Below are 17,286 nucleotides of genomic sequence, written 5' to 3' on the forward strand. Positions count from 1 at the left end.
TATATCGAAAGGGCAGCATCTTCCAGCGTGATCCGTGCTCGTTAACAATTAGTCGTCGCTGCAACGAGCGATTATCAACCGTTCGAACGTCGTACGATAACCTGTTGTCGCTAATAAACGAGTAAAGAGATTCCCGATATTACACGAGCCGAGACGATCGATCGATTTCGACGAAGGTCGCTTCGAGATATCCTCTTAAGGACAGTCACCCTTCTTTGCTCGACTTTTCTCCACCCAGTCCCTTCGCTCGAGAACGAGAGTGAGACGAGACTCGTCGATGGAAATCATGACCCAATTCCGTCGGATTGTATCGTACGATTCTTCTTTTTATTTTAAGAGGAATCTTAAAATAAGATCTCGACTGTTCGAGTGTTTAGTCTGTGCGTCTTGGACGAAAAGAAATACGGTTAAGAACGATTCTGTAGGAATTTAAACAACTTGAAACTTGCTTTTTAATTAACTTCTGCCTGAATTACCAGCGGGATATACTATCTTCGAAACCCTTGTTAAGTCGAAACTTCGCAAAATTACTAGGGCATTGGAAAATAGTTCTGCAAAATCTTGAAGCACACCTTTATAAAATACGGAAGAAATTTGCATGAAAAGTAAATTGCATTAAATGCAAAACGTAGTTTGGTAATAAGGTGTTGAATGAAACATTTATGGGGTGCAGCTAGTGTCCTAACTGTGACACCAGGCTATAGAAAATTTTGCATTTAACGCGATTCGGATAGCGTGGTCGATATTTGAAAAATGTAAATTCGGATTCCTCCGTCATTTTGGATAGTCGCAGTCTGCAATTTCGCAAAATTATTACTGGGACGCATATTTTCGTGTAATAACAGAAAATACTCGCGTCCAGAATTTAAATCGCGTTAAACGCGGAGTCTACCTAACTCGACGATCAAATGCTAGCTGTTCGTGGAGAAATTTTGCATTTAACACGGTCGAAGTAGTCGTGGATCGGACGGTTAAAAAGTGGCAACGATGGTCAAGCGATTCGTGACTATGTTACACGACACCTGTGCAGGTAGCAGGGCGAGACGGTCTGGAGGGGCAGGTGTAAACGACCCACGCGACCGTTCACCCTTCTCGCCAACCCTTCGATGAAAGTTCAGACTGGTCGTGGCAGGTGCAATACCGTCCCAACGAGGAAAGTGTCAAATTGACAAACTGACAAATACGTCAATCGGATTCCACTCGTAACAAATCTAATTATGATTTCACGACTAGAACTCGAAATCGATCGACACGGTTGAAATATCTTTCATCGATTGCTTCGGTACAAAGTAAGTAGCAACAGATAGATGCAATGAGAGACGAGATGTATCTTTAACCTTTAAGAGCTATAAAATCTAGCACCTCGGTTAGGTAGTTACATTGATGACTAAATATCTCGTACACTTTAATAGCTAAACGTGCATTAGCGCCGTGATTTCCAGATTGACATTTAAACGTTATGATCCCTGCTCGGGACCGTTATATATCCGGAGACGAGGATTTATAAAAATTGACCGATGTTATCTGATTCCAGTTACTTTTATAGCTCGATTGGTATTAAAACCTCGTTCGTGTAAATTTTAATATCGTTGTTTTTCTTATTCTTACTCTTCTGATAATTGTGAATTTCATCGGACGACTTTTGATAGATAACTTGCAGGTTATCTCGTAGCAACGTGTTCGGGTAGGCTAAGAGCGGATCGACACACGGTCTCGGAGCGTTTCTTTTGGCGCGCAGCCTCGTCTGAGCGGGCGGTCGCGCGCGCTTAGGTGCGCGCGCGCAGCTCGGTTTGAAATTCGTGGCGCGCCGCAGATCCTCCTAGGGGGGCTGTGTTCCTTCCTCTCTCGGCTTTCGTTCCACGTCCGTTCGTTCGTCCGTTGGGTTCGTTCGTTCGCTCTCGCCCGGTTCGGCTCCGCTCGTGCGAGTCGATGTAAGGTTGGGAGCGTCGTGTCGCGCGAAAGGGAGTGTCGCGGCCATCTCGACGCCCTCTCGAGCGCCTTGCTCCTCGAATTCGCCGACGATTTCATGGAACTCGCGATGCTTCGCCGTCCGATGCCGCTGTCGACGGCCGTCGTCGAGCGTCAGTCGAGTTCGCGAGTTCCCGACACCGTTCCCTGATCGCGGACAAGTGTCTTCGATTACCAAGGTGAATCTCTCGTACGAGCATCCTCTCGACGCGGCTCGTGAACTGGAAGGAGAGTGAGTGAAAGGGTCTCGAAGTCGTCGATTCGTCTCAAGGGTAGCGCATCCTCGAGGCCAGCGTGGTGGTCTCGGCTTCAAGGACGCGGCCGGAGGAGGACCTTCGCGTCCGGAGAACAGCCAGAGAGAAAGAGTTATCGAGATGACGAGACGCACCAGAGGACGGTAGTTCGTGGTTGGTAGGGATGTCCTCGTGACATGTTACCCCGTGACCTTGGCTGTCGCGACTACAACGTCCTCCATCGAGAGGCTCGTCTCCTGGCGCACGGATCGAGCGAGGATAACGGCCGATCGGTGCCCGTTCGTCCACGTGGAGTCGAATACCGGCTGCTGCCCGTCGTGCAACTGAAACCCGATTTCGCCATCCCGTATGTTCTCTGCTGGAGGGTGGCCAGCACGATTCACAGGATCCAGGTTCCGATACAACACCATCAGCATCACCGTTATCAGCGTCATCATCGACAACGTCGTCGACGTCACTTCCAGACGCCACGAAGACATCCTGTCCCGGTCCAGCCCTCGTCCAGATACCCTTCCCCGTACGGCTGCACCCTGCAACGTGGCAATTTTCCTGCGGAACCTGGTATGGAAACAAGGTGAGGCCTGATCCACTTTCGACCTAGAGCGTGTCTTCTCACCTTTTGCCTTCGAGTTTCGGGGGTGGGGCTTGCTTTTCGCTTCGTGAAACTTGCGACGTTAACGGTGCTATGTGCACCATATTTTACGTTATCGTGCACTCGAGATCGTTCGTCGAGTTTTAATTCGAGTTCTCGACAAGCCTGGCCAACCGGTACCGACGTCGCTTTACGAAACGGAGATGGACTTTGTTGTACGTCACGAGACAAAGGACCCGATAACGTAGCAAAAATTTCGACAGAATTATTCTTTTGAAACGAGGTCGGTGCGCGCTTTCAAAAAATGTGTAATCTTCATCCTATTATGCAATGGTCTGTTGTTCCAGTTGTTTAAACATTTCTCTTTTTTTCCGCGAAAACAACGACCCGGTGGAAACAAATTTCGCTTATTCCATTACCGACTCAAATTGCCAACAGAGAGAGTTATGTAAAAATTCTTTTATCCACAAAGACTTATATTTCAACAAAGTTTCATTTTCCACGAGTTCCAGCGTACTTTTAATCTACTTTTTGGTAATTTATCCGGATCGTGGAAATTGCGAATACGGATTGTAGAGAAAAATTTTCGACGCTTCCATCATTTTTTCGTTTGGTTCGATGAAAGAGAAAGATCGATACCTCCGCTGCCGACAGAAGATTAAAACCGACGAAGGTTGTTTCTGATTGGCTAGGCAGCTGGGTGAAGGCGAGATGCAGTTTCGCCGATGTGCTTTTTCCTTTTTATCCGTCAGGCCCGATCTTCCCTTGTTATTAACCCCTCCTCTTCGCATCCTCCTTTTCTCTTCGCGATTCTTCGGTTGGTTTACGTTTACCTTTTGCCGCGATCTGCCGTGTTTTCTTCGATTTAACATCGCCGCTTGATTTTGCTTTCCCATCGATTAAACCATTAACGATTTGACGGCCGTGTATTCTCTACAAAAACACGACGGCTCTTGTAGCTCGACGTTTCTCTTTACACGCCGTTCTAGCTATCTAAATCTAAAAATTTGAACACAGTGCTAGGAAATTTGATCGTCGAGAATCGAGAGAATTAATTTCGCCAGATCTTTTGTGCTTCGTGAAACCCTATCACGACCCTGATGGGGGCACACCCTTGTCCATTCCTGTCGGTCGAAATGGAAACATTTCGTCATCACCTCACGGCACGAAATTCGATACCGAACAGGTGTTACTACACAATGCCAGAGTAAAGTTGCTGATTAGTATACAATGGATTTGTTAACACTTGCGACGCGACCTCATGATTTCTGACACGTTTGTCTATTTGCATATCGGTTGGTAATTTCTCTTCGCTCCTGATTTCTCTACCGCTTACACGCTATCTTTTATCAGTATTCGAAAGTAGATAACGCGATCGATCGATGATTGTCTGCTTCAAACTTTACTCGTCGATACGTTCTCGATTTCTGTCTACGAAATTCTCGCTTTCTATATTGTTCGGGGAAGTTCGTTGCCTATAAATTACCATATAGATCGCTTATTTCGTATCGGCGAGGAAGGGGTTAAAAGCAGACACGCGGGAGAATCGTGTACTCTCATGCGGCGACGTTTCTAAGCGAAAAAACTAAGTCGACGACGCCTACTGAGCCAAGCAGCCGTCTACAGACTTCTTCGTTCCACGACCTCCCGCTGCTCCGGACACTGAACTCGGCGGCCAACAGTTTCTTTCCAACCGGACTTGAAAAGTGGAGTATTCCTTTTCCGACTGTGTCCTTTAAGTCGCGATTCGAACGGAATATTAATCGAGCTGTTCGTCTTGCGCGAGCAAATAATATACTAAAGTCATTTCCGAGACAGTTGCCGAATATTTCATGCCGCCTGCAATTCTCCTCACGAAATCTCCCTCCCTCCTTTACTTTTTACGAACCCTTTGCGCCATAAACTTTCTAAATTTTAACGAAGAAGATTTTCGAGGACGTCCGCGGTATCGAGCGGCGTATGTTAAAGAAGCAGAACCTAATCGGGATCCGATAAAAAGGATGTACGTTTGACTTACACGTTTGTAAACACGTTTTTAGCAACCCGTTTTCGCGATGGAAGTCTTCCGTTCGTTGAACAGCTCGTTACGTATCTTCGGCAGGTACGAGGGAAGAAAAAGGTTGAAAAAAGTCGATGGCAAAGAATTTCGCTGACCATTCAGCCATTTCCGGCAGCTGAGCTGGTCGCTTAAAAGCTCATTGAATCTCTGGACTATCGATGCTTTTTAAGTTTTTACCTCCTTCGTATTGTTCCGAGTTGCTCGGAATATAATTAAGGTAATACTTATGGGTATTTTGTCAAACCCAAAAACGTTTCACCTTTGGAATTTTAAACTGATATTTAAGACCATATGAACGTCTCCACAACTTAACGTTCTTAACAATTGACAATAACCTTCTAATAGGCCAGAAAAACACGCTTTCTTAACACCAATATACCTTTTCTTAAAGAAGTTTATTCCATGGTCCTAAACTGTGCACCCCAATAAAGTGGGCCTACGCGCTCGAACTCCGATGATAAACACATGGTGCCCATTTATTACTTCCTTTGAAGGACCCAAATCACTCAATTGCTTTGGGTTACTTTGTTAACAAAATGTAATTCACAACCCTGGAATAAAGACTAAAAATCTTACAATCCCATTCGTTAAACCATCTCACCAATCAGTATTTTTCACAAATAACAATCTGTCCTGATTGGCCTTTTTTGGTAACGCCTTCACGTCCTGAACTTCCTGCATTGCTTTCTTTTCTGGCTGTTTAGAAGCGACTAGTCAGTCTTCGATTAACTTCCTTAGAATATACTTACTTCAGGCAGTCTTACATTAACTTTGTTACTATCAACGACTTCAACATACAACAATCATTACTACCAGTGGGATGATGAACTACATCCTTCATTGACCTGGGCACACCAGTGTGGAGGACTCTGAGCCACTCTATCAATTCTACTCTATAATACTAATTCTACATATAATTCCACTACCGTAATAAGTTGTGGAAACGCCATGGGTCGACGAAGATTTACAACCTTCGAAATTAACTATAAATAATTAATATTTTACCCAGCGCGTGAACATTTTTGGTCCTTCGAGCCGGATACTACGAACTTGCTCAGTACATAAACTCAGTTTACAGTGCAATAATCAGGATTAAGTGTTACAATGTGTATGACAAGTGTTTTGAAAAGTCATAGTGAATGACCACACTGGTGTGTTCCCATGAGCGTCAAACGGACTATTAAGTGAAATCAATTCGAAAACATATCAAACAACGGACAATCTGAGGATTTTCCAAAGGCTTCAACAAGATAAGTCAACAATCAGTATATAATTTCGCTTCTCTAAAGTAGGCTCGTTTAATCGTTTCGCCAATTTCTTTGATATTCTTGTTACACGATTTTATGACGTCAAACAGTCATGTCAAATCCGTAAAGCTCAAACATAACAATTCTTAGTACAACAATTTAACATTGCTAGCTTGCGACACTAATGAAATAATAACATCAGGCAGATTTATTTACACATGATCAGTTCACGATTATAAAAATTCACATCATTACGATGTATCATGTATTTTATGCAAATTCAACTGACTGATTTAAATATTCAATCCTTTTCAACAAAAGTCGATTTTAATTGTTCCATGGATCTAAACAAACACGTAGTTTCGGAATTCAAGATAATTATTATACTATCGTAGCCTAAGTTGCATTATTCTTCTAAGATAGTGTCCAACGGGTCCTTCGACCCACTGTTTTAACACACTACCTGACTCGCGCATACCTACCCTAATGGTCGTAAACCATTTCAAATGCGTTTGCACGTATTCTTTAGTAAAACAGGCTTATTGTCCATTCATCTTCTTACATTTATTCAAAATCGTACAAATTGCATATAATAAAAATCTTCGAAAACATTTCTTACATTTGGTCGAACAAACAGATGATCATCAATTAATCTGCGGATTTTAATATCCTTGGTCAAAATTACGGATTTCTGTCACAAAATAAGACCTCCCATCAATTTCATCAGAATGTTAAAACGAAAAACTTCATATCAAAATATATCTCATTGATATTATTTTATTCCTAACAAGAGGTTGCCGTATTTGCAATTGTAAGGATTCTTCTCAGGTCACTTCTTAAATAAACAACGAACATTATAACGTACTTCTTATACCTAAACTGTTCAGAAAATTATATTCTAGTATTTAATAATTGAATTGCTATCATATCAAATTCACACAAGACCTAATTTCATTATTAACTTTTTCTATTTTATCACAAATGCATGTTAATAAATGCATTTCTGTCAATTGTCACATAATTAGGATATGTTGACAGTTCAAGAGAATAGGAAATTAATATATTCATCATTTATGTAATAACAGATAAATCTGTTATGATTGTTTAAAATATTTACTCAGTACAATCGACGACTTTCTCATTGTTACGCGTAAACTGATAATTGTATTTTGAGAGACGTTACAATAAAATTCTCATATCAAGATATTATCATCTTGTAGAATAAATGTTCTACCTCAATTGCATTTCATGGAATTTCAGTCGAATACTATGTCAGTTTTTATTGGAATTTTGAAATTCAATTTGCATGATGTCAACATATTCAATTATTATGTACTATCAATCTTCAATTCTCACTATTGCTTAAGAATCTAAAATTTCATCTTACGTTGATCTAGATTCATATTTCCAAACATCTGATCTGAATTGGTTCATCGGGGGGAGCTCGTCAATTCCCCAATTCAAGCAAACTATGTCGTACCATGTGTAATTCAACTTACTTTCTTTGGTAATGCAACCACACTTTAATTCTGAAAGTAAAGAATGAACTACAAGTTCAACATTTACAAAAATGCATACGTCTTTCTTCTACATCTCACATTTCATGAATTCTTCATTTATATCATAATCTAAAGTTCGTAATTCTATTCAAAATGAACCTTAATCATTAAACTGTTTCAAACTATTAGGGATTTTCAATAATATGAGATCTATTATAAAATTCATTTACAATTTTCTTTTAAGAAAATCCAATAACCTTTTTCACAACACGTGGAACAACCGTACGTGCTTGTAAAAAAGAATACCGACTCTAGGTCAGCATATGGTCATCAACAAAAATCCTTATTCAATAAAAATACAGTGTCGACCTTTTGTCAGCTGAAATCAAGTGCAAAGGACAATCGTCTATGGCACATTATTGTCATCAGGTTTCGACCCTCATTTTAGAATATTACCTGATGAGACCCTGGCTATCCTCATGGTCACAGAGTCCTATTCTTCATCTATCTTACATTCTTTTCTCAAGAAAGTTACTTTTATTTAGTTTCATGGAACAAAACATTAGAACCACAATTAAAATATTATTATTGGAATCTATATTACAGATTAACTTTAGATCATTTATGTTCAAAGCGTCATAGAATATTTCAGTTCTGAAGATTTACGACCTTCTAGAGTTGGAAATTCTATGTAACGTGAAAACAATGTACAAATACATGATACTCAATTCAAAAATATCAAAACATCACATAATTCGTATTATTTAAGCATTTCAAACATGAGGCTCATCCTTTCTCTGTTTCTTTATGGCAGTTTTGAGGCAACTCGTACAGTCTTGGGTTTACTATGGCAATCAGACCTGTTCATTATGGATCCCATTGCTCACCAACTGCACTGTGCACACCAACGGTGCACAGTGTTTTACCGAATCCTTGCTTTTCCTTTGGGCCAATGCATTCAAACTTATCAACATTTATCAGCCGCGCAGTGTCCGATCCTCACAAGGATACGCATGACACTCGGGCACAACCAAACATTATGCTTTATCAGCCGCGCAGTGTCCGATCCTCACAAGGATACGCATGACACTCGGGCACAAACAAACATAATGCTTTATCAGCCGCGCAGTGTCCGATCCTCACAAGGATACGCATGACACTCGGGCACAAACAAACATTATGCTTTATCAGCCGCGCAGTGTCCGATCTTCACAAGGATACGCATGACACTCGGGCACAAACAAACATAATGCTTTATCAGCCGCGCAGTGTCCGATCCTCACAAGGATACGCATGACACTCGGGCACAATCAAATCACAACCATTCTTGCCAGTCTCACTGCAGACTTGATCAATGCGCCCCAATCAAACGGGTCTACGCATTCAAATACAATCTATTGGTGCGCCCCACACAAGTGGGTCTACGCACTCAGACTTAAACGACAAACAGGCACGCTTAACACCCATTCCTTATTTCCTTTTAAAGACCCAAGTCATCCAACTATTTAAGTCACCTTTGCGAATCATCACAATAAAACATACGCAACCAAGACACGAGGGTACACTAGTATGCCAAGTAAAACGGAAAACCAACTTCCGTAAAAACTAATCAACCTCAAAACAATGTATAAATCATACAGGCTGCAACATAACAATATTTCAAAATGCTTTTCACATAAATTTACAATCTTAATATTCTTTGAGAATCTATGAGCCACATCGAATGCAGGTAATTGATTCAATCTTCAATTCTTCATCAAACTGCTTTCATCACGAATACAACTAACTGACAAACACAATCAAAATTCAGCCTCAAACATGTCGCAAGAACTAAATTATTTACATTGCAATTACATGTTGATTATTCAAACAAAATCATTGTGAAATCACGTTCATTCATGTTGTCACATCAGACGCAATAGTTTACTATTCTGCATTCCGAACAATTTGTTATTGGCGATTCGTTAACGAGTTCTACGCAAGCGAAAATCAAATCATCAAACAAATCATCGAGATTCAGTGTTCATTTGAATGAAAACATTATTCAGAAAATAATGCGCCATCACTGCAATGGCTTCTTGGTTCAATTATGCATCCAGAATCAGACAACTCCATCCAGGTGATCAACATTCGAAGTGTCACAATAATTCTTACCAAGAAATCAAACGAGTACTACTTTACCCAATCAAGCAAAACAGGTACACCCAAAGACATCAAGGTAATCGTAGGTGATACCACGTGACAATCAACAGCTCAAAGATAAGTACCCAGACTTTATATTATTGATCGGTACCCTCTCAACGGGGGGAGTATGTTCCGAGTTGCTCGGAATATAATTAAGGTAATACTTATGGGTATTTTGTCAAACCCAAAAACGTTTCACCTTTGGAATTTTAAACTGATATTTAAGACCATATGAACGTCTCCACAACTTAACGTTCTTAACAATTGACAATAACCTTCTAATAGGCCAGAAAAACACGCTTTCTTAACACCAATATACCTTTTCTTAAAGAAGTTTATTCCATGGTCCTAAACTGTGCACCCCAATAAAGTGGGCCTACGCGCTCGAACTCCGATGATAAACACATGGTGCCCATTTATTACTTCCTTTGAAGGACCCAAATCACTCAATTGCTTTGGGTTACTTTGTTAACAAAATGTAATTCACAACCCTGGAATAAAGACTAAAAATCTTACAATCCCATTCGTTAAACCATCTCACCAATCAGTATTTTTCACAAATAACAATCTGTCCTGATTGGCCTTTTTTGGTAACGCCTTCACGTCCTGAACTTCCTGCATTGCTTTCTTTTCTGGCTGTTTAGAAGCGACTAGTCAGTCTTCGATTAACTTCCTTAGAATATACTTACTTCAGGCAGTCTTACATTAACTTTGTTACTATCAACGACTTCAACATACAACAATCATTACTACCAGTGGGATGATGAACTACATCCTTCATTGACCTGGGCACACCAGTGTGGAGGACTCTGAGCCACTCTATCAATTCTACTCTATAATACTAATTCTACATATAATTCCACTACCGTAATAAGTTGTGGAAACGCCATGGGTCGACGAAGATTTACAACCTTCGAAATTAACTATAAATAATTAATATTTTACCCAGCGCGTGAACACGTATCACGCGCCAAGCAGATCGATCTTTCGGTAAAACCCTTCGAGTTTCGAATCTCTTGCCAATATTTCTGATATAATTTCTTCGATAGCTGTATAGCGATGAATAACAATAGGAAAATATATCGCCCATTTTCCTTATTTTCTGGCAAAACTTCTGTGTTTCAAAAAGTTTCATCGTAGAAACTGGGAACTCAGAGTGTTCAACTTGATACCTGCAATTACCGATAGTATTTCTTATCGGGCATATTGCTCGGATTTCTTGAGCTTAAGGTTCTCTTTAGATTTCTTAGGCACTGTTTAGTGTAGCCTCCCTGGATCTTCTCTAGATTCTGAATTTCCTCGAATCCCGCGAAAAGCAAAAGCAAACGGTGCTCGGAGCGTTATCTAGAAGAATCGTTACAGACGAGTATAGACGGAAATTGAAGCAACTCGTATCGCGGTCGGTCGATTTGCTGGAAGGTGTTAGCTCCGATTAGATACATTTATATCGGTCGGATCTAAGCAAGCCGAGGCATTAGGCGAGGCTCACGGAAGATTCATGAGGGCACGGTATTCTCCGGGAGCGTAATTTTCTGCGAAGGGTGCAGGCAGGCCTGAGAAGGGGTTGGGAGCGGAGGGAAATTGTAATTTTTCAGGGACACACCGGGTTCGTGCGCCACGAAGAGGGTGGTCGCTATCGTTGCAGCTGAAATTGCAGCGTTCACGAAAGCGACTGGCGTGTTTATCGATCCTCCACGCTTCGTGTCGCGTACGTACGTGCCTCGTTATCGCCCTCTTAAAGCAAACGACGCTTTATCTGGATAAACGGTGAATAAAAGGGACAGCAGAGAAGAAAAACTAACCCGATATCGCGACGTATGAAAGCCGAACAGAGATGCCCGGGTTTAATGTCCCTTTTGCTGGCACAGCTTTACCCTCGTTGCGTCTCCAAAGGGGATGAATCGTGTCGGACTGAAAGCAGCATTCCTTTCTTCGATTTAATTTCGTAGATCTCGTGAACGGGATCTAGTTTCCCTCTGCAATTTTCCTCGTGATACAGGTACACTGGGTTACGGAGGCACAAAGGACAGGAAAATAAGGAAATTGACCTGCTGACACGAGCTAGCATTTTTCAGTCGCCTCGATTTTATTCTCCTTGAAACGCTATTCGAAGTTCGACGTCGAGAATAGAGGTTGTTCGATTTCCAGAATATTTATTTTATAACACCGAACTCTATGTTTATTTACCATGCTTTGAACAAGCAGTTTTTCTCATCATTTATTTTTGTTTCCTCTCTCAAAGGAAACTGATCAACTTGTTCTACTTTCTTTGATAGTTTTATTTTCATTTCCTGGGTAGTTCGACTACAGTGATTTTCTTACTCCACTCGCCATTCGTTCCAAATATATTCGAACATATTAAATATTTTAGAAACGCGAAATAAATCAGACGTCGACAAAGGACAGAATCGAGCAAAAACGCACAAGTTTTCACAGTGACTTTTGTACCTCTGAACAATTCTTTGAGAAGAAAGAATTGCTCTCTTTCGCAGAATACTTATTTGAAAAGTAATCATGCTCCGTTCGAAAAATGTTCTTTGTAGTTCCAGCTGGCCGCAGTAGAATAAGTTCGTCTTGGTCAGACGCGGAAACAATGCGTTCACTAGCGCAGTGAAATCGGACATACGTAGTAAGACATATTGAAATCCAGATTGTCGAGACTACTAGCAACTGGTTTTTAAATTTAAGTTTGTTATTTATTACCTGTTTATATCCGCAGCAGTTCAGAATTCGATCAACAAAGTTCCACTTGTTGCCATTTCTGTAACGGCGGTGAGTGTATCAGGAATCGAAGTGGATTATAGAAACGAACGGTCGTTTTTGATAACGGTATCATTACACCAATAACAAGCGCATAAAGGATACGGAAAAAAGCAGTCGTAGAATTTATCGAGTGTCGCAACCACCTGGCATTAATAATCAGCTTGATTGATATCCGGCGAGTTTCTTTCGACCAACCTTTCTCGTAATGGCGTCGATTAAACGCCATTATCTAGCAATTAGAGATTCATTGAAAGAGCAGGCAAGATGAATGATCTTCCGACTCCCGGCTCGTTGACAGCGAATGAAAGGAGAATGTTAATAATCGAAGATCGCACACGACCAACGACGGACTCCTTTTAAACGCGCGAACAAACAACGTTTAAGGAAAAAAATTGATCGAAAGAAACGCGTGCTTGGGCCTTAATAGGAGACCACGTCTCTTTCGAGTACACTTGTCTCTTCGTCGACTCTCGAAACTGAACGAGCTACTTTTTCATCACGCTTTACGAACATGTCTTCGAACAGTTTCTCAAATTCAGGACATACTTTTCGATTCGAGAATTCTCTTTTCGCGAAGATGATTAATATTTTATTATTAAAAGTAGCGGTCAAGGTTACTTATCGATGTTAAATTTTTACAGCTGTACACTCGGGTGCAATATACATCTCTTGTGATAACGGGAAGGTAAATTATGTGGACTAAAAAATTTTCAATTGAAAATATTCAATCTTTCCCTTCTCCCGGAATCTGTTACAGAGCAGCTTTTTCGCGGGGTTCGAAAGTTTGTAGGCGAACGCATCAGTCACTACCATTAAGATCACCCCGTAGATCTTGTACGCGATAAAACATAAAATATTACAGAAATGAACGTGGTAGCGTGAGAATGATGCCGCGTGATATCCCTGGAACTGTTGGCCGCGTTCTTCGAACCACACTCTGCGGTGTGTAGAGATTCATATAAATTCTGCGCAGGTGTTGCACCGCGTTTTTCCTATTTTTTCTCTGTTTATCGATGACTTTGAGTAAGTGGCGATCCTACGACCTAACGAATGGCCATAGGATGGCGATCAATCGCAGTGACTTTTAAGCTTCGGCTGTGTTATTTTTATTGCAGCCGTTTTCTAAATTTTACAGCTTCTATCTTCGGGATTGGACTGAAAGTAGGCTTGGTTTTAAGAGCCAGTATTACTTATCGAAGTTAGATATGATACCGAATGATAAACGATACTAATCCTATTTTAGTCAGATTAATCTCTTCGTTCAGAAATTAGTAAATAAACGTTGTGACTTTCTTCGGTCTCTTCTCGATATTTTCTTTAGAAAATTAAAAATGCGATCGGAGTTCACGTCAATGAACTAATGACATTTAGAGACTATTTATCACGACGGGCCCCAGAATTGTCAGCTTCGAGAAAGTGTTTAAAAAATTCATCGCAGATGGAACTTTGTAAGACAGGATATCGAATGACCATCGCAGAAGATCGAACGGTGTTTCGCGGCCTTTGCCTTTCGAAGATCGATCGTCCAGTGAAAGGCTCGTCGATGTCATTACGTTTTATCGCAAGCACGCCCATGACGTCACTAGGCTATTTTCGATTACGTGAGCCGTTGATTGCAGGACCTAGGTACGTCGACCGTTCGTGACACTTTGATGTGTAGTATTCCGTTGCATACAAATATCGAGAAGGGTGTTCGAGATTTAATGTAACTTGTTTTAGAATCCCTGCGAATGCACCGGGGAAATGAATAGAAATGGGTCGCGAGTATTTTTCGAAGACCATACAAAAACAGAAATTGTTACGATTGTAGGGAGTTTGCGGTATTGCCTATCGATAGTTCTCGCGGTTAAAAAGTGGTTGAAAGCTCGAAGCGTTCGGACGCTCGATATGAAAGGAATGTACGTGCACGTTGTAAGCGAAGTTCGCTCGATGGTCTCGCTTCGAATCACGCCGATTTGCTGACGCGAACGTTCGCCTACAGTATAGACTCGTGTTTTTACGCGTCACAGTCTTCTGCACCTGCGGAACTTATTTGGAATCGTGCGTTTCCTGTGTCTGCATCGTGCACGCCCTTTCTTTGCTCGAGGAAATGATTATTTACAATCAGCTGTTGGTTATTTGCGCGATTGTTCGAGGTAATCGAGGCAATTCCTAGATAATTCAACCGAATCCACTGCAAATCGCGTTATCTGCTAATTCGATGCCAATGGCCATAAAATTCGCAACTGCGCTGGATCGTCGACGCTCGACAAATTGACGGACTATCCGTTCGAAGTTTCGGTTTTATCCAAAGTTACAGGTATTTATAGTTCTGCAGGAACACTTTTCACCCTCGAATCGAGTTAAAGATAGCGGGACACTTTGTGTAACCCATTTTATAATCGACGAAAATAGGACGGTATGGATAACAAGTTCGATTCGCAGTGCACCAGGTACTTATAATATTACGTTTCGACGCCCACGCGTCCTCCTCTCGCCTCGTTCCATTGTATCGATGGATTTATTTACACGTTAATTTCCGTGCTGGCTGGATTAAATTACCAAACAAAATCCTCGATGCACGTGCACCGTTGATGATTCGCGAGAGCGTTCAACGATCAAAGCACCGTGCCAATTTGCGTCACGTGTGATTTAGTCGCGTGCTGGTTGCGTTCGTGCGAAACGGAATAGCGGATCAGTAGGTAAAACGAAGACTTTCAAAGGTTCTTGGTCCCGCAGTGCCGCCATCTATGTCGCTGCCATCCCTTTCCCGCCTGTTACTGTTACAGCGTTCCTTTTATGAATTAACCTTTGGACACTAGCTCTTACATAGCGACACTTTAAGCTAAGCTGTAGGTCTTCGTAGCTTCTATTTTCTTCTTTTCTAATTACTATTTTAGAGAAAATCGGAGCGGTTAACGTTAACTCGAAATACGATCAGATTTGACAAAAATTTGATGGCTTATTTGCTACGTTCAAAGCAAGAGTTCCTTGACTCGATGCTCCTGTGGTTTCCGGTAAATTAATGTTTTATCGCGATATTGGCCTGCTGTTCGAGGGGTGACAACGAACAGATGTTCCAAGGGAATGGTGGAAACCAGTAAAATCGATCGGTCGATACGTTAACGCGGCGCGTACGGTTCGCTTTACGTTGCCTCGCGAAAACACCGCGAAAAGTTGATGAAAAGTAACGCGAACGTAATTCAAAATTGCGCGGCGCCGCGCAACGCGCAGCCTGCACCGCTGCACACCGAATGACGGTTCTCAAACTTCGGGTAAAGTACATCGATCGAATTGTCGGAGTTGCGCGTCCATTAGATAAACTCCGGTTCGCTGCGATCGTGTTTTACGATGGATCGAAGAAGGTCCTGGTCGTTCGACGAGTTTCCTGAATTTTCGGAAGGAGGAATCGAGACAGTTTGAGAGAGTCCCGGAATGAGATCCACTGGATTAAAGCAGACGGGTCGCAACGTTGCCACGTTTCGCGAGTCTCACTCTTCTATCGACCGAGCAGCGTTGCCAGCTCCTTTTCGATGCCTTTATCGCCCCTTTCCATGCAGCCCTCCTCGTCTCGTTCTCTTTTCTGCTTCCCTTCTCTCCCTCCCTCTGACACGTTCTTTTTCTACCCTCCACGACTCGCCATATTTCTCTCTCTTTATCCGCACTTGGGGCTACAAACCATCGTAGCTAGGTTCGCTCTCTTCTCTCTTCGTTCGTCCGTCTTTATTTTCCCCCTCCTTCGCGTCTTCTCTCTTACCCTCTCTCTCTCGACGATCCCTACCTCTTTCTGCCCAGCTGTTTAACCTTCCTAGGGCAGATGCCGCGCGGTTAGGTGCAACGTCACCTTTATCGTGTTTCTGCCCTCTGCCTTCGTCCTTCTTCTACGTTCTCCGTTTCGCAATTACCCGATAAGGGCAACCCGGCCACGACGAAGGGCTCCGCGATCGACTCGACCTCGATCTTTCTCCGTCGGATTTTCCATGGAATCTCGACCTTTGAAGGTACCTCCGTCTGTCCACGACTCAGTGTGGTCCAAATCCGAGCCACACAGGGTGTATCGCAACACCTGAACGTAATTCGTTCTAATGCGCGAGGAAGAAAGTACTTAGGTAGAGAATTAGACTCGTTACGTGGGCGGTACTCGCGGGAGTACAAATCGTCTTAGTGCTGGAAAGTTGGATCTAGGTTAAATTGGTAGTTAGCGTTAGGATCCGAGCGTCGGAGGACCCAACTTTCCAAAGGCCGAACTCTCGAGACGTCCTACTCTCCAAAGGCTCGATTCTCGAGAGGTCCGACTCTCCAAAGGTCCACGACTCTCGAAAGGCCTCGACAAACTCGGCTCTTCAAAGATTCAACTTTTCGAGAGTGGCAACTTTTCAGATATCTAACTTCGCCGATGATCGCTACTTAAAAGATGTAGAGATTTTTTGGCGGTACACCCGGTATGTTGTCGCACGCTTACGAGTACCGCGTCTCCGGTCGCGAGTGTATCACGAGCAAAGAGAGGCTCGACGATTCTTTTTCGAGCGTGCTCTCGAGAACGAGTTCGTTCGACGCCGGCTCCTCCGCGCTTCAAGCACAGCCATGAAAGCAATATGAAACGGATGACCGGCCGGTCTCGAGGTCAGCCCGGTCAATAACTTCGTTATACGGGCCAGTCGAGGAGGCGTTTGCTTCGATTCCGCGGCTAAACTAGCAAGAACGCTGCCTTCTCTCGTTGTCACCGGCACGCCGTATGAAT

General features: G+C 42.4%; 1 protein-coding gene across 2 annotated transcripts in view; it reads left to right on the forward strand.

Moving 5' to 3' along the window:
• Positions 1-17,286, forward strand: part of LOC100879512 (protein gustavus) — a 179,099-nt gene that overhangs the window by 72,752 nt on the left and 89,061 nt on the right. Inside the window, exon 1 of one of the 2 annotated variants that reach the window (XM_076530360.1) lies at positions 1,954-2,796. The exons of the other annotated variant lie outside the window; for it this stretch is intronic. Within the exon in view, the coding sequence (XP_076386475.1) occupies positions 2,399-2,796 (398 nt within the window). The 5' untranslated portion in view covers positions 1,954-2,398. Of the gene's footprint in view, positions 1-1,953; positions 2,797-17,286 lie in introns of those variants that run through there. 2 annotated transcript variants of the gene reach the window in all.

This window comes from Megachile rotundata, chromosome 4, assembly GCF_050947335.1.
Source record: "Megachile rotundata isolate GNS110a chromosome 4, iyMegRotu1, whole genome shotgun sequence".
NCBI classification, from domain to species: Eukaryota; Metazoa; Arthropoda; class Insecta; order Hymenoptera; family Megachilidae; genus Megachile; species Megachile rotundata.